General features: G+C 32.1%; 3 protein-coding genes across 3 annotated transcripts; 2 read left to right on the top strand and 1 right to left on the bottom strand.

Annotated features, from left to right (window-relative positions):
• Positions 1 to 3,815: 3,815 nt before the first annotated feature.
• LOC114191660 lies at positions 3,816 to 6,871 on the top strand. The gene is made up of 3 exons (XM_028080982.1): positions 3,816 to 4,549; positions 5,195 to 5,542; positions 5,635 to 6,871. The coding sequence occupies exons 1-3, from the start codon at positions 4,127 to 4,129 to the stop codon at positions 6,250 to 6,252; spliced, it is 1,389 nt and encodes a 462-aa protein (XP_027936783.1). The 5' UTR covers positions 3,816 to 4,126; the 3' UTR covers positions 6,253 to 6,871.
• Positions 6,872 to 13,406: 6,535 nt separating this feature from the next.
• Positions 13,407 to 16,186, top strand: LOC114191495 (pentatricopeptide repeat-containing protein At5g02860-like). Its single transcript, XM_028080681.1, has one exon. The coding sequence runs from the start codon at positions 13,649 to 13,651 to the stop codon at positions 16,031 to 16,033; it is 2,385 nt and encodes a 794-aa protein (XP_027936482.1). The 5' UTR covers positions 13,407 to 13,648; the 3' UTR covers positions 16,034 to 16,186.
• A 3,088-nt stretch (positions 16,187 to 19,274) lies between these two features.
• On the bottom strand, positions 19,275 to 22,136 carry LOC114191494 (probable protein phosphatase 2C 63). The gene is made up of 4 exons (XM_028080680.1): positions 21,701 to 22,136; positions 20,631 to 21,004; positions 19,905 to 20,141; positions 19,275 to 19,814 (listed from the first exon to the last, which is right to left on the bottom strand). The coding sequence occupies exons 1-4, from the start codon at positions 21,963 to 21,965 to the stop codon at positions 19,545 to 19,547; spliced, it is 1,146 nt and encodes a 381-aa protein (XP_027936481.1). The 5' UTR covers positions 21,966 to 22,136; the 3' UTR covers positions 19,275 to 19,544.
• Positions 22,137 to 24,054: the final 1,918 nt, after the last annotated feature.

Below are 24,054 nucleotides of genomic sequence, written 5' to 3'. Positions count from 1 at the left end.
TGTCTGCAATCTTTTAAAACAGATGACTCTGTCTAACTAAAATTTCAGCTGTAATATGTTGGTTTCGTGTATCTTTTAAATGATTAATTTCTTTCCTTGATGAAATTAAATGATAAAACTTAAACTTGTATAGACAATTGATAATTGATTTTTAATGTCATGAAAATTTATATGGTCAAAATTTTCTGTAACCAATGTTGGTGACTTAATTCATAAAATTATTATAACTTTTAATTTGTAATAGATATTATTTTAAATATTAATAAATTTATAAATTAATATCTAAATTAGTTATTATAGTAATTAATTATTTTTTATTTTTAAAATTGTTTACTATTTAAATTGTTTTCTTAGATAATCATATTATAATTGTTTAGTTCATATTTAATTATAAGAAATTGATATTTAAGACTTGTTTTAAACATTTAACTCAATGTTGATAATCACAAATAACTATATTTTATTATATGTATAAATTAATTTTAACTAGACATCTTTACAAAATTATTATATAATATTAATCGATTGATTATAATTTCTCAAAAACTAAAATTATAATAAATTAATTTATGTTCATTTGCTTAAATAATTTAATCCGATAATGAAATAATGAGATAGAAATATAAATTTTTAAATAGTTTACACGAGGAATGAATTTCTCAAATCCGAATTAGTTATTTTATCATGTACTCGTAATTTCTTTTACTAATATTTTTATCTCTATTTCATATATATTCCCTTTTGTATGCATAATTTATAATTAGTTAAATAATTTTAGATGTCTTCATTTTTGTAACGAAATCTCAACTAGGTCCTTTCATCTTTATATGACTCAATTGAATTCCTATTTTGAAAAATTCATTACAATTAGGTAATTTTTGTTAGTAATACTCTAATTGTGTTAACTTGTTAATCATGTGCTACATGTCAGTATGTAACTTTTTTATAAACTTTAAATTTCCAATTTTACTTTTTATAATATTATTAAACGACTTTTTAATAGTAACACTTATATTAAACTTAAAAAAAATAAAAGAAAAATTACCATGAGTTTCATTCTCTTTTCTCTTGTTCTTCATCATATTTGTAGTTTTTATGTTAATATTCATGACTTGTACTATTTTTCGCTTAAGACACATATTCAACAAATTTATGCTAGTAATATTAATTTAAATCATTAATATTTAAAAATAAAATTTCAATTATTAATCATAATAAAATAATTTAACATATAAATATAATAATTATATCAATTAATTTATTTAAAAATATTAATTAATCAATTGAATGTTTAGAAAATATTTTATATAATAAAATATGTTTTTAATATTTATACTATATATAAACAAATTTAAAAAATTGGAAACAAATAAAAAAGTAAAAAGGTGATGGGTCGGCTAGTCTATGACCCATCAACTCGTCTTGTATAGAATATGTTATCACTAATGACTTATTTTTGTTTGACAGATTAAAATAGACTTGAATAATCGATTTTGTCTCTCCTATTTATTTATTTTATTTAAAATAAAATATCTAATTTTATAGAAAGTTAAAAACTCGAACATTGTGATGTTTAATACTTTAACTTAAAAGATTTATTTTATTGTTTACGAATTTGAAAAAATGCTAATATTAATCTAATATTTGTCATTTTTTATATGTAAATCAACATGTTAATCTAAAATTTTCAAATAAGATTACTTTAAACATTATTATAAACTTTAATATCACAATCAACTAAATTAATATCCTAAAATTCATAATAATTTTTCATCATATGAAAATTTATTAAATTTATTAACGCAGAATTTCAGCGACAAGACTAATTATTGTGTAATTATCTTTTACCTGAAGCCCATCACTTCTAAAGTAACAGATTTAATCAATGAGTTTGGCTAGAAAATGATTATTAATTAACCGGCAAATACATGTTAAACATGAATTAGCTATGAAAATGACTAAATATATGATCATTTTAAGTATTCTTTATTCACGACATGACTATATTATATTTAATTAAAAAAATTATTTGATTGGATCCAGACCGGGAATAAGAAACCTGATATTTTAAGAAATCTTTCGCAACAAATTTTGTGGAGGTGTTTGGTCTGACGATTTTTTATTTGGTTCTCAATATTGGTAGAGATTTTATTCGTTTGTTTTTTAGTCTCTCAGCAACACGTGAATTAAATTCTAAATATACTAACACAGGAAAAAGAGATCACGTTACTAGGTACTAATTTTTTTGGCCACATTATGATGTAATTATTTAGCTTGAGATTTTTCTACCTTGATATATATTTTAGTATCCAAAATATTTTTAATATATTTCAGATTCCTGAATTGAGAAGATATGGGAAGGATTCTCAATACTTTTTCAATTGACATTAATACAATAAAATATCTGTAAATATTTACCAGAAAATTTGTACGCAATATTTTTCTTTTGAACTTATGAAGACAATACATGTTAGTCAGAATATTTTTTGAAATTTGTAATTTTTTTAATATGTGGTAAATCATTAATATTAATAATCGGGAGTGTATACATGGGCCACTATATTTAAAGTTGGCCTCGTGGTATTTGATGTGATTTCACTTCTTAAATTTTGTGTCCCTATTATAACAAAAAATGAAATTATTTTCACTGTTCATGCTGTCAAAAATCCATCAATTTAAACCCATAAAATATTTTCACCAATATTTAATGAATTTATAAATACACAAGTTTCGAAATAAAAAAACTGTATATGAAATTGAGAAATTATATATCATTTTCACCATTTTTTTTTTACTTTTTTTTTAGAAATATTACTAATCCTCACAACTGTATGTAGTATAATAAAAGTTTCTAAATCCTACTTAAAATTAACTCATTACTCTTACTAAAGAAATACTCGAAATCATTATGCATTAATTTTAGAATCATGAATTATAGTATGTTAAGTCATTAATCTATCATCAGCACCCAAACTGCACAATATGCATTCATTTCATGAAATTCAGAATATATTTTACTGATTATAAGAGAATTTAGCAATTCTCCTAAAATAATAAAAAATAATGAATTTCTTTAATAGTAAATTTTTACTATAAAAAATGCAATTAACATTACCAGAACAACTGTTGTTGCCTTGGATGTCATGAATTATGTTCCCGTATTTCGGGATGGAAATTACTTTAGATGGATTAGGCTTTTGCAACCCTTGAATCTCTCCTAAATTCAAATTTAATCCTAATTTAATTTATACTATATCTAATAAAGTTAAAAATATGTTTAAAAACTGGAACTATCAAGTAGTAGTTAATTCTGTACTAAAAAAAAAACTAATTAGTTTAAATATTTCATATGATAAAAAAGAAATATTCTAAATTACGACATTATATACATAATAGAGAGATACACACGCAAACGAAATTTAACTAAAAAAAGCGTCATTTAAAAACATATTAAATTATTGTATATTTTTATATTAATTATTTCTTAATTGATTCTGAAAGCTATTGAATTGCAACTGTTAATATTAATATATTTTTCTATTTACGTTTCTCAATACTAATTTTTTATTCTTAATTCTTCCCCTTAAATCCGAACAAAAAAAAAGATAGAGAAAAGAGGAAAGGTGTGTTAGGAAGAGATACGTATTATTACATTAGGAAAGAGCGTTTAAATGATATAATGAAAATGAAATTCATGTGTGTACGAAATAACAAGAAAATAAAAAAAAAAGGTAAATATTCCGCGGTTGCAACTGCTAGTGCAACTGACCAAAAAGAGCTATATAATATTATCACAACCTTTCAGCCTTCCCATAAAGCAGCAAATAAAATACCATTCTCTCTCTCTCTCTCTCTCTCTCTCTCTCTGTTTCGCTTTTTCTCACTCTCTCTCTCTCAGCGGAACCGTACGCCCACAAACCCACCCACACACACTGCTCCAAACAAAACTCACTTCCTCCCACTCTTCCAAAACCGTTTTCTCATTCTCTCTCTCTCTCTCTCTTTTTTCTATATCTATGAAACTCTCTCTTTCTCTCTTTCCCTTCTCTTCACTACTCACCACTTCTTCCTCACCCTTCTAGGAGTGGTTTCTTTCTCTCTTTCTTTTTCTTTTCTACTCTCCCCAATGGAAAATAAGCAGTCTTTCTTCTCCGCTCTCAAAGACGAGGTTGTACGCGGCCTCTCCCCGTCGCGTTCTCGCTCCAAGAGCCCCGCCCGGACCGCCTCCCCCATTTCGGGTCTCCTCCGCCGCAAGAAGCACAACCCGGACTCCTCCGTCGCGAGATCCGCCAGTCTCCGCCCGCTGGGTGAGACGCTCACGCCTCTTATCGAGGGGCCCGACCCGGACGCCACCGAGAACGGGGATCCCAAGCGAATCGGGTCGGGTCTCGGAAACTGGATGAAGGGCCAGCTCTCACGTGCCCCCTCCGTGTCTTACAAGAGGTCTGATCTGAGACTCCTTCTCGGTGTCATGGGCGCCCCACTCGCTCCCGTTCACGTGTGCGCCACCGACCCCTTGCCTCACCTCAGCATTAAAGACACTCCCATTGTGAGTCCTCTCAGTCATAACGTTTCTCCTATTTCTCTTTTTTCTCGAACATGCTTTGGTGTTTTGCTGTTTCTTCGGTACTTTACAGTGAATGAATTCGTTCCTTCTCTCTCTCTATCTCTCTCTTTTGTTTGGATGCTTGTGCTTTGGATTTTTGGTCGTTTTCTCTTCAGCTACTCATAATATGGCTTTTCTGGTAACTTATGTAACGTTTTATGCTCCTTGTCGTCTTTTGATCCCGTGTAAGATTCACTTTGGGATTTCTAGTTTTATCTCTTTTCCAAGTGTCTGGCTCAAATCGTTAACCAGTGACACACTCAGTCACGTGCTTCGTCTCTGTAATTTCACTAAGAGTTCCTGCTGAGAACAGAAATTTAGGATGAAAATAGTTAGGATATGGACGAAACAAGAGCCTTTCAACCCGGTTTTGTTTTATGAGATAGTTTTACTCAGTAATAACTCACATAATTTTCTTAAATTGATGCATTTAACTATTTTGCAGTATAGGGGGAGAAAGGAACCTTCTTCTTTTTAGAAATTAAAGTATAAAATGTGTGTTTATTGTTAATAGTGAAGTTCAATGGTGATAGGTTAATATTCTTAACTCTTTTTTGGGTTTTATTTTGTTCATGGGAAACCTTGCAGGAAACTTCTTCTGCCCAGTACATATTGCAGCAGTACCTAGCAGCGTCTGGGGGGCTAAAGTTGCAGAACTCTATACGAAATGCTTATGCGATGGGAAAGGTTAAAATGGTGGCTTCTGAGTTTGAAACTGCGACTAAGGTAGTGAAGAACCGAAATGCGTCTAGGTGTGCGGAGTCTGGCGGATTCGTGCTCTGGCAGATGAATCCGGACATGTGGTATGTAGAGCTTGTAGTTGGGGGCAGCAAGGTTCATGCTGGCTGCAATGGCAAGCTTGTCTGGAGGCACACCCCTTGGCTCGGTGCTCATACGGCCAAGGGACCCGTGAGGCCTTTGCGGCGTGCTCTTCAGGTTGATTTTGTTTTAAAACTTGCAACTTGTGATTTTCTCTGGTTGTTCCTTTTTTCTCTTTAATTTCTAAGTGTGTATATTTGTTTGATCAGGGTATTGATCCTAGAACCACTGCAAGTATGTTTGCTGATGCCAGATGCATAGGAGAGAAAAACATCAATGGTGAGGATTGCTTCATCCTGAAGCTTTGTACTGACCCTGAAACATTGAAGGCTCGGAGTGAGGGTCCTGCCGAGATTATAAGGCATGTATTGTTTGGCTACTTTAGCCAGAAGACTGGTCTTCTTGTTCACATTGAGGACTCTCATCTGACGCGCATCCAATCTAATGGGGGTGATGCAGTTTATTGGGAGACCACAATCAATTCATTCCTCGGTGATTACAAGCCTGTGGAAGGTATAATGATTGCTCACTCTGGGCATTCCGTGGTAACCCTTTTCAGGTTTGGGGAGATGGCCATGAGCCATACTAAAACAAAAATGGAAGAGGCCTGGACGATTGAAGAGGTTGCATTCAATGTACCAGGTCTTTCAGTTGATTGCTTCATTCCCCCAGCTGATTTGCGAACGGGTTCTGTAAGCGAAGCTTGTGAACTTCCTCAGGACGAAAGAGGAAAAAACTCATCAGCAGTACACCGAGCCAAAGTCGTTGCACTGGAGAAATCACATAATTGCAGTATTGATAACATGATCTGGAAGATGGAAATCTAACGTTGGGGGTAGGATCAATTCAAGGCAATTGTTAATAGCAGTCACTAGTTTTTGACTACTAACGTTTAGATGTTAGAGTAGGGGGTTCAGTTGGTTCTTTTTGTGGAAGTTTGTTCATGCCTCTTAATAGTTCTGTAAATAGAGCATAAAAATTCACTGGTATTATGCACACCTGAGTGAATGTTTATACTCAATGCAGAATCCAACTATGGAGTTGGAGCTCGTTTTTCCACTTCGGAATAGAGCAATTGGAGGTTAATTTTAGTTTACCTTCCATAAACGAGGTAAGGTGGCGAAACTCTGGTATAGTGGACCCATTAAACTTTTGTTACTTAGCAACATATCTAAGCGTCGATGGTGGTAATATTAAAGAGTCCACCATCGACCTCAGCCAGTTTGGCGCTGACAACTTCTACATGGTGTGGAAGTTATGTGCTTGAAAAGGCAACGTGGGTGTTTTGCCGAGATAATGGAGTAGGGTTACAGGAACAATGCTCAGTCTATATTGATGTACCAAACAGCCCTTTTATATTTCCGGTTGTTTTATGATGTTATTTTGTCAGTGCTCCTGATAATGAAATTGTCAGATAATGAATGCTTTACATTATTTTTTTACGTAGCTGCTGTGTGCTTGTAAATAGTAACCATAATTTACTTTAATTTCTCATTAGAGAGTATGGTCTTGAGTATTTTCTCACATATATATATATATAAAAGAAAAACGGAATGGTACAACTGACTAGAATCGTCAAGAACAATTGTTATGGAGTTAGTAGTATACTAATTGCAATTCTGGGATTCAATCTTATTTGTGTGCACACCAGTCCAGTGTGTCTCTTGTTGAATCACATCATCAATCGTATACTGATTAATTAAATGTTCGTATAAAATTATATTTATAAAGGTGAGACAGGCGAAGTTGTAATGTCGATTGTTTACTCATTTTTTAAAACTTAGTAAATGTGCATCTTATGACTCCCGAATTACTGAGTTGTAAGCATATGAAATTAGTCAGTGTCAGTGCAAGGCGTAGTTAAAAACTTTTGTCATTCCGCATGTTACTGCATGTGTGGAAGCTTCGCTCATTTTCCGACGGTCTTGGTCAAATGAATCGAGCATAGGGAAGAAAATGGTGACCCAAAGGGAAAATATAACAATTTTTTAAGTATAGGGTGCAGAAGACAGTGAGTAGGGAATAAATAAAGTTAATTTGGTTACGTTTCTGATGAAAGGCGCGCGCGTGTCTCTTTGTGTGTCTGAACATGATTATGGAACAACCAACCACGAGTTTTGGTGCTTCCAAAGCCCAAGTGATGTTACCACCTTCTTTCGCTTTCTTGCTCAATTCTCAGGCAGTCTTTATGGTTTTCTTTTGCTTTATCAGATAACGTTTTTTACTTCTTTATCTTCTCCAACAATATTCGTAGAGGAAGATTCCCAAAGCAGTCAATATGAGTTAAGCTTTGTTTCCTTAAATTCTTAATTTTAATAGTTCCATCTGTATTCCTCCTTTTCTCTTTAGCGATAACTTGTTGAATCGTGTTGTCTAGCCTCTAACACGCAAATGTTGCATTAATATATTTGTTTGCCCATTTTCAGTTTCATGTAGTCTAAGCCAATGTATTAACCTGGAAACTAATCTTCTGAGCTTTCCCTTTCTTTTGGTAAACAGTTTTTACCTTTAACAAAAAAGTTCTTTTAAGGGTGTACCAACCATTAAATTTGAACGACTTTAAAACTACATTGAACTATAGATTAAATATGGGGGTATATGCTCTTACTCCTGTACTTGATAGAAAACCTCGCTTTAAAATAGTAATATCCTTATCTTTTCACATCTTTGTGGGGGCGAGGTCAAATGTGTACACATTTATGGCCATCACCATCCCCATGCTAGCTAAATTAATTGTGCGTGGTTAGAGAAACTGGAATGTGACTCATGTTAGGTTGGATGGGTTCGTAAATTCTATGAACTTACTTTCGAACATCTCATCTCATAGCAGCAGTTAAAATGGAAAAACGAGACGAACATTCTGAGATTGGAAGAACGTTATTAGGCTTTTTTGTAAAAAGGGTCACTTTGATCAAGAATTTGTAAAAATGGGTTCGTTGAATTTTTTTTTGTAAAATAGGGTCAAGTCGTAGTGGTAGAGGACGACATTAAAGGTGAAGTCGTCCTCCACTGTGCCGGTTTCTTTTTTTTTTTTTCAAAAACTGAAACCGTGCTCTGAGAAGCCGGTTTCTATAAATATATATATACATATATATATATATAATTATATATTATTTAGTTTTTTTTTTAAATATTTGTTTACAGTAGAGAAATAAAGTGACATCCTCAATGGTGATTTTTTCGCCAGTTTCTTCTGATTTGGTCAAAACGTTCTCTACTTCTTCGTTCGATTTTACAAATTTAGTATTTTATTAAATGATACTTGATAGTTAGTAGACTAACTAAACCACAAATAAAATAAACATTAACAAATTAAATATTCAAATATAATTATCGAAGGATTTTTTAATATTTTTTTAATTTGTATCATTTTATCTTCTTAATTTTGTATTAAGGTTTAACGATTAAGTATTTTAGAATTTTTTTAAAACTATTTTTCATATTTTTACTTAAACAAATATTTTAAAAAAACTAAATAATATAATTTTTTTTATATATATATATAAAGCTGAATGTGTAAAAAAAAAAAAAAAAACCAAAAAGTGAAGTCGTCAGGTCCAAGGACGACTTCACTTTTAAAATATATAGAAACCGGTTTCTGAGAGCACGGTTTCGTTTTTTGGAAAAAAAAAAAAAGAAATCGGTACGGTGGAGGACGACTTCACCTTTAATGTCGTCCTCTACCACGATAACTTGACCCTATTTTGAAAAAAAAAATCAAACTATCCTTTTTTACTAATTCTTGGTCAAAGTGACCCCTTTTTAAAAAAAAAGCCACGTAATTAACTTTGGTCTAAAACTGTGTCATCCTAATCGCGGTGGAGTGAAGTCCAGGTGGCTTTGGTAGCTTTTTAATTATTTTACCATTTTAAAGATGTGAATGTAATTAACACAACGAAACAGACAACCCAACCAAAATTTTGCACAGCTGGTCCCTTCAGAGTGTACCTAAAACGGTAAACTTGGAAAATATGTGGTCAATCCTAAGCCTAGTTTATAGGTACTTGTGTACACATGCACACACTGTTACCATGGCGCTGTAATAACATAAACAATGGATAGCCCAGGGTCAAATGGATTTCAAGATCCAAATTAATTAGCCGTCTCAGAATTGAGTTCCAAACTTCAATTGCTCGTGCCACATTGGACCAAACTTCCTACCAAATTCAACAACTGTACCTACTCTGCTCTTTAGTGGTAGGACATTCAAATTTTACTCCATAAGTAGTTTTCCTAATACTCTTCGCAAAATATAAACTCGTACATCGACTTTACCACAAAATGTGACATCTTTTTTCTACTTACAGAATCATCCTTACCATATTTCCTAATCATTCACCACTCATGGACCAAACAAATTTCTTTAAGGTTCTTGGGTTGGTGATGCTTTCCTTGCTTATCTTAACATAAGATCCAAATATTTAAAAATTACACAGTGCAGAATTCAAAAACAAGATTCTAGATGACAGTGCCCGAGTAATATTTGTTTGACTTCCTTAAACATGTCTCCTTCCCTGCATGAACAAGTTAGATTCCAAGGTTGACTTACACAACTTTTAATTTAATCATGAAAATGCTTGGAGCCTTCCTACCAAACCCAAGAGCTCTTCTTATTCTTCCATTGACTAATTTAGCATTAAGAAAAGGAATTTACGTTTTTACCTCGTGAAATGTACACATATACAAAAAATATTCCTTTTAATTTGTAAAAACTAGTGGTGTTGAGATACATGCATTCCTTAAAACTCAATTCTGTTTGGAAGATGATGAAACTCTAAAATGATGCAGAGGCATGATGTTAGTGAAGGAGTGTGAAGTGTGAGGCAAATGCCTTGACTTTGGTGAGTGTGGTTTCTCTGACAGTGTTAGTAGCACAATGGTGCATGAGAGGGTGAGAAGTTGAAACCTTAAAATAGTAGTATTACTGAAGTGAAATGGTGGAAGGAGTGTCGGCAGAGGAGGCTTGGAATGCACGGAGATGGAGACAAATTTATTATACTGCTGCTGAGACCTGTAATTGATGCATACATATTTATGACGCTGTCCATGTGGTACCATTGCTTCCCACTACACAAATGCAGTATCCCACTCTAAACATCATATTTCACTCTCACCTATTTTTGCCTTTGCCACCAGGGGAGAGAACCACCCTATGCACTTAATACTTACCATATTTTTAATATCCCTTTCTGCTCCTATATTTATAAAATCTTGCACCATTTGAATGATTTGCCCAAGATTGCTCTCCTAATCAAAATTAAAATAATTTTATGGTGTAGATGGTGAACTGACAGTAGCGTGTGATGCATAGTAGAAAATTGAGTATGCAATATATGTCGTTGAGAGGATCGTGAAATGGGCATTTGCACGTGCAGAGCGTGGTCTCATTTATTGTCCGCCATGCGAGAACAGGGTGTGTTCATATTCTGTACCTGTACACCATCATGCAATTTAAGGAGGGTATTAGCAACTCTAACATGCTTCCTAAATAACTCTCTGTACTGTACTTCTTTATTAATATCACAACTCAAATGTAAGGTCAATTTAATTATTTTTAATATATTTAATAATGTCAACTTTACAAATGCACAACCAATGCACTCCATTCAAGATTAAGGTTTCATGTCCATGCTATATTAAAAATTTAATTTAGTTTCATTAAATTTATTTGATTTATGAGATGAGGGTTTTTTTTTGGTTTATGAATGAAATTTTATTATTCAATTACTTTTCTTAATTCATATCAGTTAAATACCAATATCATATTTACATACCTGCGTCTACAAAAATATATAAAAGTTCGTTAGAAAAAAAATCGTGTATAACCGTGTTCAACTATTTATGATCTCATTAAATTATTCTAATAATATCCTTGTATTTTTTATACGGAAAATATGTATAAGAAACAAAAATATACAATTCTTTTTAATCATTAAGAAGGTTGTAGTAAATAGGTATAAGAAGAGTTAAAATTATTATAAGAAGAAAACTTACCTACATAATATCATAAGTGTTATTAGTATTATTTTCAAATTGTATTTATCTTAATAATATATAATATATGTAAGAGAAAGTAAAATTGTAAATTTGTTGATATGAATGATAGGTGTGTATGACTTGTGTTTATTATTATGTGGGTTGACAGCATTGAATTACATAAAAAATTTTGATGAAGGTTTCCATCCGTAAGAGGTGTATTGATTTGCATGTTGGTATCATAGATGTGAATTTAGACCGCAGGTAGGTAACTTTTATTATTATTATTATTATTATTATTATTATTATTATTATTATTATTATTATTATTATTATTATATTATTATCACCTGCACTCAATGCACAATGCATGCATGTCTGCCATTCTTTTACTGCAACACAGGTTTTATCATTAAAGCTTGTATTTTTAGGGACCAAATATGAGACTCTACCATAGAAATAACAAATCAAATTTAAAATATGGGTTAGTGTCCTCTTTATGAACAAAGAAATAAAGGTGAAGTACGAGGCTTCTCCCTCTACCTCAAACACTTCTTCTAAAATCTTAATTTTATTTTAAATTCTCATTTTCCCACTCACTTAAAATAACTATTTTTTTCCCTCTAGCCGACTCACTTCCAAGTCTTTTTTTCAACTGATCTCAACATCTGTTACTTCTTTTATTTTACGAAAATCGATATTCGATATATTTTTTTTAGTTTTTTCTTATATATCGAATTGCGACATTTGATATATTATTATTTTTATTTTCAGAAGTTACATCTGTGTTTAATTTTATTCTACGGATGTTAACATTCAAAACTTTAATTTTTTTAGTTATCGGATGTCGACGTCCCATACATATATTTTGTTTTTCTTTTAAATTTTGTTTTTTTTTTTGAAAATTAATTTTTTTATTTAATTAATTTATTTATGTCATATACATCATATAAAAATAAATTAGATATATATTCAAATATAAATATGTATTAATATTTTATTTTATTTTTAAAATATATAGTAAATAAATTAAAAATTTAAAATAAAAGTGAATTTTAAAATATAAATTAGAATATAAAATAATAAAGTTAAAGAAAAAAGAAAGAATGTATACATATATCGGATGTCGATATCTGATAAAGAAAAATAAATAAAATTACGGATGTCGATATCCGTAGAACAAAATTGAATATAAAATATCAACATTCATAAATAAAAATAATTATAATATCGGATGTTAATATTCGTAACGGGTAAAATTTGAAATAAAAATAAAGTACCAGATATTGATATCTGTAGAACAAAATAAGATACCGGATATCGACATTCGTTGTAAAAAGAATTTGGAGGTAAATCAGTGAAATGAGAGAAAAAATAGTTACATTTACTCGAAGGACGAAGTGAGAATTTTAAAACTTTTTGGGTACCGGAGAAGTGGTCGGAGGAGGTGCAAGGAGAAACCCGCTTTGATGTATATTATAGTTTGATGTTTCAAAATCATGACACTGTATGGCTAGCTTACATGTACTGGATTACATCCCACAAAAGCCCACTCATTTTATATTTTAAACTATGGACTATCATTTTTTGCAAATTATGGAAGATTCAAAGCCTGGTATTGTTTGGGCTGGGTTTTGTAACACTATGGGCTGTTTCCTTCCCGGTGACGGACGAAAAAAAAGGATATATAGAAATTTAGGAATAAAAAGAAATTCAATAATTAAGAAAAGTTTAAATAAATTTCAGATTTTTAATTGAGTTTTTTGTAATATTTTTATTAAATAATGTAAAAATTTTAAAAAGGATAAAAATTTGTAATAATCTATATATCTAAAAAATTAATAGAAACTTAATTAAAAACATTCAAATTTTTAAAGAAAGTCGTATTAATTAAAACATTAATTACATAAAGTTCGATTTTTCCAAAGTTTGAACAGTTGATTTATTAATCAACTATTATAAGTGTGCCTTATCTTTTAAATTTACAGTTAGTTAGAGAAAGTTAAATCTATTATTTTACAAGTGTGAGATAAATGTTACGTTCAGTTCATAGTCTTCCATGGATCCTTTCTTAAGGATGTGCAGAGGGATCTCTACGATTGTGGGAATTATTTTTTGCTGCATCTCTCGGCTCCAAACTCACCTGTGATCGTGAGGATTTTTCTGCTCTGGCTTCAAAATTCAACTCTGTGATTGAGGTTTGATTGCTTTTAGAAACACACTTCACTCATCACTGCATCACATTCCATGGCACAGAATGTCTCTGTCCCTCTCATCCTCCCAAACCCACCACCATGCACACCCCAACCCACACCCACACCCTCAAACGCCACATTCCCCAAAAACCTAACCCTAACCCCTCTCCTTCAAGACCTATTTTTTAACCAAAAACCCTCTTCTCCGGCTCCTCTACACGTCACCACCTCCACCCACCCCACTCCCCGCCTCTCCCCTCAGGCTAACCGAATTCTCCAAACCCTAATCCACCCTTCATTCGATTCCAATCGCTTCCACCTAATCTTCCCTCCCCTGTTCCACCAACCCGCTTCCTCCTCTCTCTCCTCGGACATTCTCGGCATAATCAAGGCTTTAGGGTTTAACAACAAGTTCGACCTCGCATTGTCCGTCTTCGACTTTATTCGAACCCGAAACGACCTCGTTTCGCTCTTGAACGGTTCCGTAATTGCCGTGATTGTCACCCTTCTCGGTAAAACGGGGAGGGTTTCCCACGCCGCGTCGCTGCTGCACGATCTAGAAACCGACGGGGTTGAGGTTGATGTGTATGGCTACACCTCCCTCATCACTGCTTATGCAAATAATAGAAAGTACAGGGATGCACTCAAGGTGTTTGGCAAAATGAAAGAGGTGGGGTGTGAACCCACCTTGATTACTTACAATGCAATTTTGAATGTTTATGGGAAGATGGGCGTGCCTTGGACTAAGATCATTGCTCTTGTTCAGGATATGAAGTGCCGTGGCCTTGCCCCTGATTTGTGTACTTATAATACCCTTATAAGTTGTTGTAGGGCAGGTTCTTTGTATGAAGAGGCCCTCGATCTTTTCGAGGAGATTAAGGTGGCTGGATTTACACCTGATGTGGTTACTTATAACGTGTTGTTGGATGTTTATGGTAAGTCCAGGAGGCCGAAAGAAGCCATCGAGGTTCTGAAACAGATGGAGATGGATGGTTTTCGGCCTAGCGTTGTTACTTACAACTCGTTGGTGTCGGCTTATGTTAGAGGTGGCTTGCTGGAGGATGCCTTGGACCTGAAAAGGAAAATGGTGAAGAAAGGAATTAAGCCTGATGTTTACACTTATACTACGCTTTTGTCAGGGTTTGTGAAGGCCGGGAAAGATGAGCTTGCAATGGAAGTTTTTGGAGAAATGAGAGAGGTGGGGTGCAAGCCTAATATATGCACCTTTAATGCGCTTATTAAGATGTATGGTGACAGAGGAAAGTTTGAGGAAATGGAGAGAGTTTTCAAGGAGATCAAGGTGTGCAAGTGTTCCCCTGATATTGTTACTTGGAATACACTTTTGGCAGTTTTTGGACAAAACGGAATGGACTCTGAAGTTTCAGGAGTTTTTGAAGAAATGAAGAGAGCTGGGTTTGTGCCGGAGAGGGACACCTTCAACACTCTGATAAGTGCATATGGCAGGTGTGGTTCATTTGATCAAGCTATGTCTGTTTACAAGAGAATGCTGGAGGCTGGAGTTAGTCCTGATCTTTCTACTTACAATGCTGTTTTGGCAACATTGGCTCGAGGAGGGCTTTGGGAACAATCTGAGAAAGTACTTGCTGAAATGAAAGATGGTGGATGTAAACCTAATGAGGCAACGTATTCTTCTTTGCTCCATGCTTATGCCAATGGAAGAGAGGTTGAAAGGATGAAGGCTCTGGCAGAGGAAATATACTCTGGCAGAATTAAAACCCATACTGTTCTTTTGAACACACTTGTTCTAGTAAATAGCAAGGTTGATCTTGTAGAAGAAACTGAACGTGCATTTTTGGAGTTTAGGAAGAGAGGAATCTTGCCTGATATTACTACTATCAATGCAATGCTTTCCATTTATGGGAGGAGGAATAAGAAGGGATCCAAAGCCAATGAGATTTTAAACTACATGTACGAGAGTGGATTGACTCTAAGTCTGACTACTTATAATAGCTTGATGTATGGGTACAGTCGTTCGGAAAATTTTAAAAAATCAGAGCAAATCTTGAGGGAGATTCTGCATAAAGGTATTGAACCCAATGTTGTCTCATACAACGTAGTTATTTATGCATATTGCAGAAATGGCATGATGGAGGAGGCAAAAAGGATATTTGAAGAAATGAAAGATCCTGCTCCTGCTCCGGATGTTGTAACTTACAACACATTTATAGCAACTTACGCAGCTGATTCAATGTTTGTGGAGGCTATTGATGTAGTTCGGTATATGATCAAGCAAGGATGTAGGCCAAACCAGAATACTTACAATTCCATTGTTGATTGGTACTGTAAACTGAAGTTGCGAGATGAGGCATGCAATTTTGTTCAAGACCTTGGCAACCTTGATCCACATATTGCTGAGGAGGAGAAAACCAGGTTACTTGAGCGCATAGCAAAGAAATGGTCACAAGTTAAACCATGAATAAGTCTCTGGAGCCTTTTATGGGAAACTTCGTGATCCCCTTGTCCATTCTCTTAGGTTCTATTTAGATCAATTTTTCAATAAACGCTGTCAGGAAAAGAAATTCGATATCAAAATGATTCAGAATTTTCTTATAATATAAAATTAATTTATGCACCTCATGAGGAATTTTGTAGAAAATAAAGTTTATAACAAGAATATATATAATAAGTTTTATTCATCTTATCATCTTTTTCTATAAACATGTGAAAGTCTATCTAAATAGGATCTTAGTCTTTTCGTTCTTATCAATCCATGTCTGTAACACTTGGCTTGAAAGGTTGGCATATAGAGTCATAACTGGTTGTTCGATCTGGAGAAAAATCAGTACCCCAAGTGCTACTTTGCGAACTGTTGGAAAGTTACATTAAAATATAGTGAAATTATTAATGTTTTGAATTTTTAAATGAGTTAGTTATTATATTTTTTGGTTTTCTTATTTCGATGTTTATTTTTGTTATTATATTTTGTCTCTGTTATTATAACTATTTTTTTTCTATATTAATTAAATTAAGACTATAATTTGGAAAGATATTAATTTAAATTTTAAAAATGGAAGGTAAAAAAATTATAAAAACTCGACCTTAAACAGAAACAAAAATGTATTAATTAAAATAAAATGTTGAATACAGAAGATGTCCTTCCGACTAACACCTTTATAATAAATTATATAATTTGAAACCAATTATTAGCTTATGAAATTATCTCACAAATTGTTTGTATATTGAAAACAAAATCAGTAATTGTAATTAAAAATTAAATGTTAATTCTATTTCGACAGCTAATAAGTAAGGAAACACTATAAAATGCGAGTGTTATAAACTTGCATAGTTTATATTTTTACCATTCATTATTTGGGCCTAATGTTTTCAAAACTACTCCTTGAAGTAACTGGACATTCTTTAAAGATTGACCATGACCTTTTATTATAGTAAAAATTGTTTAACATTAATTAATTAGTTAAGTATGATTTCTTCCCTGTAAAACGGTTGGGAGAATAATTTGTATACTTAAAAATTGCAATTTAAAACATCATAGAATAAAACTATTAACTTAACTTTTAATTAGTATAGTGTAAAAAGAAATATTGGTTAACATAAGAAGCATGAAATGGTGAAAAGAGGGGAGAAATGAAAAATGTTTATTTCTTTCGAAGACATTAAAAGAAATTGAAAAAACAGTGTGGGCTAAAAAAAGTTCAGTTTTATGTTAGAAGAAAAGCTTGAAAATAACTTTTATTTCAAATCTCATAAACATGTTTAGACTAGATGAACTTCTCTTCAAAAGAGAAAAATATAAAAAGAAAATTTCAGAATATGAATCCATTTAAAAATACTTATAAAACAATTATATAATATATTATTGAACATCTTTTAATTTCTCAATAAATATTAAATATAAATATAATGTGAGTGTTTGTGTGTGTAAAATTGATTATATATATATATATATATATATATATATATATATATATTTCAAAATGAATTCTCATAACAATGTTTTTATTTCTTTTTTCTTTTCTATTTCATTTTAGTTAAATAATTTATATTTCTCAAATACTTCTCTTACCTTCTTTTCTAACCTACTTACTCTTCTTTTCACTATTTTTTTTCTCTTCCAAACAAATCATCAATCAGTTGGTAGAAGATATCTTTCGGCTTATTTTGGGAAATTTCTGTCTAACTTCAATGGATAAAATGAACCAAATTTATTGTCTAAGGAAGTGCTTTATCAAACGTTGAAAATTAGAATTCTTGCAAATGATGTGACACAAGGAAGAAGGACTTCACTCCAAGTTTGAGAAACACCAATTTAAATGAAAACGAGTATTTGGAAAGTGATTGAGGCCAGACCCGCATTGACTTTGGGGCCCAACATTGCAATTGACTTCCTAACAAATCCAAATTATTATTCATACTACATTGTCGCAAACTATAATAAGTAGGAAATTTTACAGTGTGTTACGAAACCTGTTAATTATATCGTAACACAATATCCTATTTAACTTATTTAGTTTAAATACTTATTAATTTGTTAACTAAGAGCGAATCAAATAAGGATTATTGTTGACCTAAACAAATGTTACAGTCAGAATTGAAAACTGTAAAGCAATAATTAGATAATACTCAAATAGTACCGAACATGCAAAAATATTGGTTACTATGAAAAATATAACTATAAATCAATAATTAAATTGCATCTACATAATTACAACTAGCGTAACACAGGCGCTATCGCGCCTGTGTGTATATATTTTTTAAATATACGTGATATTATATTAGTAGGTGATAATATGATAATGTTATTAAGTTAATATATATATATATATATATATATATATATATTAGAATTATATTTATTAAAAATAAAGTGAAATATATCAGAACAGATAAAAGAATAACCATTAATAAATAAAGAAGAAGCAGAGACATCTGATTTTATAAAATTTTTGTAAAAGTAACGGTCAATTTTAAAAAATTTAATAAATTGTTATATTTAAAGGGTAAAATCGGTATTTTAAAAAGTGGACACAAAAAGGGGAATCCCCTTTATATATTATTATAGATTAAAGGACAAAAGCAACTTTTTTAACGTTTATTTTTTATTTTTGAACACTGTAAAATTTCAATATAATGAAAGTTTAAATTTATCATTTCTCAACATATATGTTAAAATATAATCTATTTCATTGTTATTGTTTATTTTAAACAGATAATAATACAATTACTGATATAAAAACTATAATTTAACGTTGAAATTGATAAAAACTTATTTTTTTATACTTCATTGGTCTACTAAGAAGGCATCAAAGTATCCACTCTGTCTATACCATTGGTTTCTAATATAAGCTTTGTTAGTTTATTCAATTAATTACTACTCCTAATTCTTATTCACGATAAGCCCAATAAAATGCCAACTCAACATTCTATAAGATAATAACCAAAAGTTTTTTGGTTTCCAAACTCAATAAAAGTCAAATATCTGATGAATAAAATGCATCCTGTTCCAGCATACTTTAGAACGCGTCAATCACAAATTTTCCGCCTGTTAAATAACAACCAATATTTGAAAAGAACCTTCTTATCATGGCTGTGATCAATACTAGTACCATGTCAACAAGAATGTGCTTGCTTCTGAAAGTATCTGACTCACCCCTCAAACTCCATTATCATCCATCAACGTTACCGAGAGACAAATACCATGACTAAACAATCAATGTAATTTTATTTTCTTTCTTTCCAAAGAAAAACAAAATTGATACCATCAAACCCAAAAAATAGACTTCAAAACTATACATATGCATATCTGCATCAGAAAGAATCTGTCAGTCACTCCAAGCTACTATATCTATGCAGTAATTTGTATGTTCTCTCGATAATTTCTTTTGTTTACCAACAATATTAAACGTCACCTATAAATACTTTCGCCCCGAATAATGTCAGTGTATGATCCTTTGAAATAATTTCACTCTTCACGCAATTGTACCAAGCATTCTCTTTTCTGCTTCGTCCGCATTTTGGGAAAAAATATCAACAGGAGCAGTTGTATAGCCAACACCAGTTTGCTTGAATCTACCATTAGAGGATCCCGCATGGTGATCAAGATAGATTACAATCACAGTGATATCATCATGGAAGTGTCGTCTTATTCCTTTGTCGATTTTTTTGATGTCATCATATCTCATCTCTCTCTTCTTTGCAGCTTCTTGAAGAGCGGCTCTCACCAGTCTCTTGGCAATTCCCTGCAAGTAAAGGAACACAAATCAAAATACTTGTAAGAATGTACCAAGTTTATCATTATATGCAGCTCAAGAATAACAGTGGAAACTCACGGCTCTTGGATACTTGAAAACAATCTGAACTGCTGCTTCATCACTTAATTGTTCCCACAGACCATCGGAAGCGAATATCAAGAATAAATCCTCCGACTCAAGCTCCCTGATAATGATTGAAGGTTCAGCTGTCATCACGGGACGCTTCAAAGGAACAGGATTTCCAAATTGCTGAAAAGCAGGGTCTCGGTAGAAATCAGGTTTTTTTAAATACACATCACCAATAGATCTTGAAACCTGCAACACCAAAATTGTCTATATTAGCTATCCTGACCCCATGCTTGAAAAATGAGATAAACCAGGCGTAACCTCTCTTTCACTCAAATGGAAGCAAAAAGACACACGAAAGGCAACAAAGGGGGTCACTTGTCAGAGCATCGAAGTCTTTAGTTATAACCAGTCACAGGAAACCACAAATTCTCTGACATCTTTGGGTAGAATTCCAGAAATACATCAAGCTTATAAAAACCATGCAAGGAAGTTGAAAAAACACTTTGAAAGAAGGAACACGGAACATAGATCAATTGGGTCAGGTGATAACTGTAAATAACAAGGAAGAGAGTATGCTACAACCAGACACATTTAGCAAACGTGATCATAGACCACCTCATGGATATATTAACAGTGTAATTATATATATACTCAACATGAAGTTTAAAATCATATACAAATTTGTAAAGAAGAAAATGATGACACCAAAAGGTACAACTTATGAGTTTGTTATACCTGAATAATGCCCTTTATCCTCCAAACTCCTCGGCTATAAACCACTATGTGTGAGTCATCAGGGTGGAGAGCTTCAACTTCTCTTCTCACCTCCTCATCAGCTACATTATGATCAGTTGACAAACGCTGTGCCACCACTGGACTGTTCTTTCTACGTACATCCCTCCTTCCAAGAACAGCTCTAGAGTCTCCGAGGTTGGCAACGTACAACACATTATTAGAAATTGCACCAAAAAGGCAACAAGATCCAACAGAAGCAATCTGAGGACTAATGGGCAAGGAAAGCTTCACCAAGTGCAGGAATTCCTCCTCTGTGGCACTGAATGCCTTTTTTATCACATCCACTGACAAACCCCCTTGCTCAGTGGCAAATTCTACAAATAAAAAACAAGCAAGTAAGCATGGTGGTTATTTAGTTCAAACTCTTCGTTTACAAATTCAATTCGAATTAACATGACCACTGTAAAACTGGGTAAAAACTAAAAAAAGGGGAATCAGGAAGGGAAGAGGCGGCTATTGATAGCAACTTTCCAATCAATTACAAGTGTCTCTTCCTACTGACGAAAAACCATTTGCCTCTTCTATTTGAGGAAGCATAATTGCGAAGACAACAACAGTTAGCATATCACCTTTCAGTTTCTAAATATCACAAAACAAAGGAAACAAAAAAGTCAATCAATACCAGAATATCAATATCCCACAATTTATACCTTCCAAAAATATTCTTCGTACTTAATAACGAAAATTACTAAATTAAAAAAATTATTCTCTCATCTCAGAAGACAAACAATAGTTTATATAATTATATTGATAATAATAATAATAATAAAGAAACACTACTCGATACCAGAATATCAACACCATATCTCCCAGAAATATTCTTCAAAAAAAGAGGCTACTGAATTAAATAAATATACTCTCATGTTGAAAAATCAAAGCCATTCAATATTTTAATTTCAACAATAATAGTAAATGAAATTGAGAGAAAGAAATGAGTGAGGGTTGAACTGCTTCTGGATCTTAAACTCAAGAAAAGAAAAGGATTCATCTATGGATGTCGGATGAATTACTGTGTAAATAAGGGAAGAGTCGTTTGTTGACGAATCTAGAAGCTTCGGGGCCGCCGTGGCCGTCGTAGACGCCGACGTAGGTGGCGGAGGGGGAGGTGAAGACTTGGCTCTGATCCTCGAGACTGTAATTGGCCTGTGCGACGGCGATGGAGAAGTCACCGGAGGCGTGGGGCTTCAAGTCTGTGTGCCAGAGTAGTCCGTCGGCGGCGCGGCCACCACGGCGTCGGAAACAGCAATCGAGAGGACTGTAACACAGACGAAGCATGATCTGTTTGAATCCGAGTAGGCGCGTGATGAGAATTTGTTTGATCGGTTGGGAAGATTAGGTTTGGAATTTGCAGAGAAGAAAGAAAAGAGTAAAGAAGAATGAGAAGAGAGAGAAATGAGAATGGCGCGTTTGGAAGAGGAAGAGTGGAGAGAAGGTTGAAGGAAAGATATGATATGATATTGATTTTGATATGCTTATTGTTGTCGTTCTTGTTGGTTGAGTTGACGCGTATACTACACAATATTACAATTACACACATCCTTTTTCTTCCACTCTGCTTTCAATTTTCACTTTTTCTTTACCTAAATTAATTACTTTTTCTTTTTCCCTTTTTACTATACACCTCATTCAAAAATAAGGTTTTCTTCATAATAATAATAATAATAATATTATTATTATTAGTATAAGTTTATAGTATTTTTATGAAATAAAGTTTTGAATAAACCCTTTCGTTTTTAGAAATTCAACGTAAACATTATTTGACGAATCAACACGTGCAGAGTACGCATATTTTGAATTTTAAAAGAATAAATTTTAGCGACCAATTTTTTTATATGTAATAAATATAAAATAATAACATTGACAGAGACCAAAATAAATTTTCAAATATTTTTGAGAAAATTACAACTATTTAAGTCTTTTTTGATAAATGGTTTAAAATTAACTCATATGTTGGGACCCATCTTAATCTGTTCTTATCTTAACAAAACCATACATAACGTGCATAGTCAAGTAATGATAGTTTAGGCCTTTCCTGTGGGCATTATCATTGACTACAGTTTTAATTAAGATTTAATATAAATATAAATGTGAATTCAACTTATAATACTTTAACCACGTAACATCGATTCAAGGCTTGCATTATTTTTATGTAAAGTCTAAATTTTGAATTTCATAAAAAAAAAATCAACGATAAGTAATTCATCTCAATACAATAAACAAATATTAAACATACGAGGTTACAATAAAAGTAGTTTATAGTGAAACAATAATTATCAATAAAATTTTAAATACTCCGCAGTAACGGAAACAAAACAATAACACTTTTTATATGTTTATATTTTTACTTGCATAGGTTCCTACATATTCATGATAATCTTATAAATTATATTTAAAAGTGTATGTGCATTGAAAACAAATGAGTATATGAGTCGACAAAAACGTTTTACTTTATTTAATTATGATTTACAATCTAAGTTGTTAAAGTTAAATCATTTCAAAAATTTCAAATCCTTCTTATAATAAAAAGATTATATCAAACTTAATGTATATTGGTTAAAGGCTAATTATGTTTTTTTCTAAGTAATTTACGCTATATTGGTTAAATGCTAAATATGGTTTTTTCTCTAAGTACGCTAACTTAGTGGAAAAAATATAACAATGAGTAATGTTGAATTATAATTTTCAAAAAATTTAAATGTCATTTGATATATTTCTCTTACATGTTTTGTTGACTTTGGTGAGGACAATTCTTGTGTAAAATGGATATGACGGGTAACTATGTTTTTTTCTTTTTAATGTTTTTCACTTCATGGTGTTGAACGCAAATTTTAAGCCTATTTGATTAAGATTTTTTTGGTGGTTGGTGTTCTTTGAAACCTATTTCAAAACATTGGACATTGGACATTTGAAAACTAACATATTTAACGGTCAAACATTTATTAGTCTCATTAAGTTAAAATAATTTATCTGGGATTACCTTCATACGAAACTTACTGTTAAACGTTACTTTATATGATTCGTAGCACAGAGTCAATCATTTAAATAAACAAATCATTCATACGTGTAATTAAAAAAAATTGTCTATAAGAATAAAAGTTAAGGGTATTGGAAATATCGATTCAATCCATTTCAAATGATTAAGAATATTACCGTAAAATTAAAAAAAAAATAATGAAGATAAATTCACTAAACGTTAGCATAATTATTTATAATTTCGTTAGCAACGATAATGGTGATATTTTATACTAGTGGTTGAGTGTAAAAAGTACTATCATCTAAAGTAAAGCCATGCCAACATTAAGGACATCTAAAGAAATCATATCAGCCAAACATTTAAGTTAACTAAAGAGCAAGTAAACTCTTA

The sequence above is a fragment of the Vigna unguiculata genome, chromosome 7 (genome assembly GCF_004118075.2).
Source record: "Vigna unguiculata cultivar IT97K-499-35 chromosome 7, ASM411807v1, whole genome shotgun sequence".
NCBI lineage: Eukaryota > Viridiplantae > Streptophyta > Magnoliopsida > Fabales > Fabaceae > Vigna > Vigna unguiculata.
Note: the sequence above shows the minus strand (reverse complement) of the source record. Positions and strands in the feature narration are given on the sequence as shown.

Coding starts and splice junctions, on each gene's coding strand:
- LOC114191494 (XM_028080680.1), bottom strand. CDS start 21,965: ATGCTTCGTCTGTGTTACAGTCCTCTCGATTGCTGTTTCCGACGCCGT. Junction 21,005..21,700: donor ACTCTTCCCTTATTTACACA/GTAATTCATCCG, acceptor TTTTATTTGTAG/AATTTGCCACTGAGCAAGGG. Junction 19,815..19,904: donor TTTTCAAGTATCCAAGAGCC/GTGAGTTTCCAC, acceptor CTTTACTTGCAG/GGAATTGCCAAGAGACTGGT.
- LOC114191495 (XM_028080681.1), top strand. CDS start 13,649: ATGGCACAGAATGTCTCTGTCCCTCTCATCCTCCCAAACCCACCACCA.
- LOC114191660 (XM_028080982.1), top strand. CDS start 4,127: ATGGAAAATAAGCAGTCTTTCTTCTCCGCTCTCAAAGACGAGGTTGTA. Junction 4,550..5,194: donor GCATTAAAGACACTCCCATT/GTGAGTCCTCTC, acceptor GAAACCTTGCAG/GAAACTTCTTCTGCCCAGTA. Junction 5,543..5,634: donor CTTTGCGGCGTGCTCTTCAG/GTTGATTTTGTT, acceptor TTGTTTGATCAG/GGTATTGATCCTAGAACCAC.